This window comes from Oryza sativa, chromosome 3 (assembly GCF_034140825.1).
Source record: "Oryza sativa Japonica Group chromosome 3, ASM3414082v1".
NCBI classification, from domain to species: domain Eukaryota; kingdom Viridiplantae; phylum Streptophyta; class Magnoliopsida; order Poales; family Poaceae; genus Oryza; species Oryza sativa.
Window position 1 is genome coordinate 27,449,025 of NC_089037.1, and position 2,815 is coordinate 27,451,839.

At 64.8% G+C, this 2,815-nt stretch overlaps 1 protein-coding gene across 1 annotated transcript; it reads left to right on the top strand.

Moving 5' to 3' along the window:
* On the top strand, positions 1 to 2,815 carry LOC4333697 (endo-1,4-beta-xylanase 1). The gene is made up of 3 exons (XM_015774503.3): positions 1 to 498; positions 582 to 762; positions 883 to 2,815. The coding sequence occupies exons 1-3, from the start codon at positions 113 to 115 to the stop codon at positions 2,584 to 2,586; spliced, it is 2,271 nt and encodes a 756-aa protein (XP_015629989.1). The 5' UTR covers positions 1 to 112; the 3' UTR covers positions 2,587 to 2,815.

The following is a 2,815-nucleotide window of genomic DNA, read 5'->3' on the forward strand; positions in this document are numbered from 1 at the left end:
GATCAGATCACAGTAATCTGGTAATTAGCCAGCTCAAGCGTGGTTGATTAGTTGACTGATCACGAGCAGTGACGAGTTGGTTGTGATCGACGAGCTAGTTTTGTTGTGTGCAATGGCGATCGGCGGCGACGCGGGGCAGGTGGTTGGCGATGGCGGCGCCGGTGCCGGCGACGACAACATCATCCTGAACCCGGAGTTCGACAGCGGGCTGGACAACTGGTCCGGGAGCGGGTGCAAGATCGAGCTGCACGACTCGCTCGACGACGGCAAGGTGCTCGCCGTCAGCGGCAAGTACTTCGTGGCGGCGACGGGGAGGACGGACACGTGGAACGGCGTGCAGCAGGACGTCACGTCGCGGCTGCAGCGGAAGCTGCTGTACGAGGTCGCCGCCACGGTGCGCCTCTCCGGCGCCGCCGCGACGCCGTCGCCGTGCGAGGTCCGGGCCACCGTCGCCGTGCAGAACACCGACGGCCGGCAGCAATACATCAGCGTCGCCAAGTACGACACACGCACACACATCTCTCGAATCGATCCTCTCCTCGATCGCCGGTTCTTCTGATGGATCGGTGGCGGCGGTGCAGGTCGCCGGCGGTGTCGGACAAGGAGTGGGTGCAGCTGCAGGGGAAGTTCCTGCTGAACGGCACGGTGGCCAAGGCGGCGATCTACATCGAGGGCCCACCTGCCGGCGTCGACCTGCTGCTCGACAGCCTTGTGGTCAAGCACGCCCAGAAGGCCACGCCGGCGCCGGCGCCGGACTTCAAGGTGACAGACTGACAGTCACCTCACCTCGCCGCCGGCCAACTCTGCTTCATCACTGATGGAGCACGAATCTTAAAGCACCCGTACGTCATCGTGTTTTTTTTTTTAAATTCTTTTTTGCAGAACCTGGAATATGGCGCGAACATCCTGCAGAACAGCGACCTGGACGACGGCGTGAACGGGTGGTTCGGGCTCGGCTCGTGCGCGCTCTCCGTCCACGGCGGTGCGCCGCGCGTGCTCCCGCCCATGGCGCGGCAGTCGCTGTCGCCGCTCGACGGCGACGACGGCGACGGCGACGAGCCGCTCAACGGGAAGCACATCCACGTCACGAACCGGGCGCAGACGTGGATGGGCCCCGCGCAGGTCATCACCGACAGGGTGACGCCGTACGCGACGTACCAGGTGTCGGCGTGGGTGCGCGTCGGCGGGCAGCAGGCGGCCGGCAAGCCGCAGAACATCAACGTCGCCGTCGCCGTCGACAGCCAGTGGCTCAACGGCGGGCAGGTCATGGCGCTGGACGAGCGGTGGTACGAGATCGGCGGGTCGTTCCGCGTCGAGTCGTCGTCCACGCCGCCGTCGCGCGTGATGCTCTACGTCCAGGGCCCCGACCCCGGCGTCGACCTCATGGTCGCCGGCCTCCGCGTGTTCCCCGTCGACCGCAAGGCCCGCGCCAAGCACCTCCGCAAGCTCACCGACAAGGTGCGCAAGCGCGACGTGGTGGTGAAGGTGACGGCGGCGGCGGGCGGCGCCGCCGCCGCCGACGGCGTGGAGGTGCGGGTGCGGCAGGTGTCGAACAGCTTCCCGCTGGGCGCGTGCATCATGCGGACCAACATGGACAACGAGGACTACGTGGACTTCTTCACCAAGCACTTCAACTGGGCGGTGTTCGGGAACGAGCTCAAGTGGTACTGGACGGAGCCGGAGAAGGGGCAGCTCAACTACGCCGACGCCGACGACCTCCTCAAGCTCTGCGCCGACCACGGCATGTGCGTGCGCGGCCACTGCATCTTCTGGGAGGTGGACAGCGCGGTGCAGCAGTGGGTGAAGGCGCTGCCCGCCGACGAGCTCTCCGCCGCCGTGGCCAGCCGCATCAACGGCCTCCTCACCCGGTACAAGGGCAAGTTCCGGCACTACGACGTCAACAACGAGATGCTGCACGGGTCCTTCTACCAGGACAAGCTCGGCGCCGGCGCGCGCGCCGCCATGTTCCGGGCGGCGAGCGAGCTGGACCCGGATGCGCTGCTGTTCGTCAACGACTACAACGTCGAGGGCGCGTGCGTCGACGTCCGCGCGACGCCCGAGGCGTACATCGCGCAGGTGACCGGGCTGCAGGAGCAGGGCGCGGCGGTGGGCGGCGTCGGGCTGCAGGGCCACGTGACCGCGCCCGTCGGCGCCGTCGTGCGCGCGGCGCTCGACCGGCTCGCCGTGCTGGGCCTGCCGCTGTGGTTCACGGAGCTGGACGTGTCGTCGGCGAACGAGCACGTCCGCGCCGACGACCTGGAGGCGATGCTCCGGGAGGCGTACGCGCACCCGGCGGTGGACGGCGTCGTGCTCTGGGGGTTCTGGGAGCTCTCCATGAGCCGCGACGACGCCCACCTCGTCGACGCCGAGGGGGAGGTGAACGAGGCCGGCCGCCGCCTGCTGCAGCTCAAGCGGGAGTGGCTCACCCGCGCGCACGGCCGCGCCGACGGCAACGGCGAGTTCAGGTTCCGGGGCCACCACGGCGCGTACCACGTCGACGTCGTCACGCCCGCCGGCGCCAAGATCTCCCAGGAGTTCACCGTCGACAAGGATGACGCGCCGCTCGTGCTCAACATCACCGTGTGATAATAAGAAGAAAAATGAAGTTTATTATTCTACATAATTAATTAATTAAGCCCAGAACGCCGTGCTACTAGAACAATTAACTAAATAATGGGCTAGTCAAATTCATTTTTTTTATCATTAACTTGATCATGATATATACGCTCACAAAAATATGGGATATATATCATAATTGTCGCGAAGAATATGCAACTATATATGCAAGCGTGAATATCTACATATACATATAAAA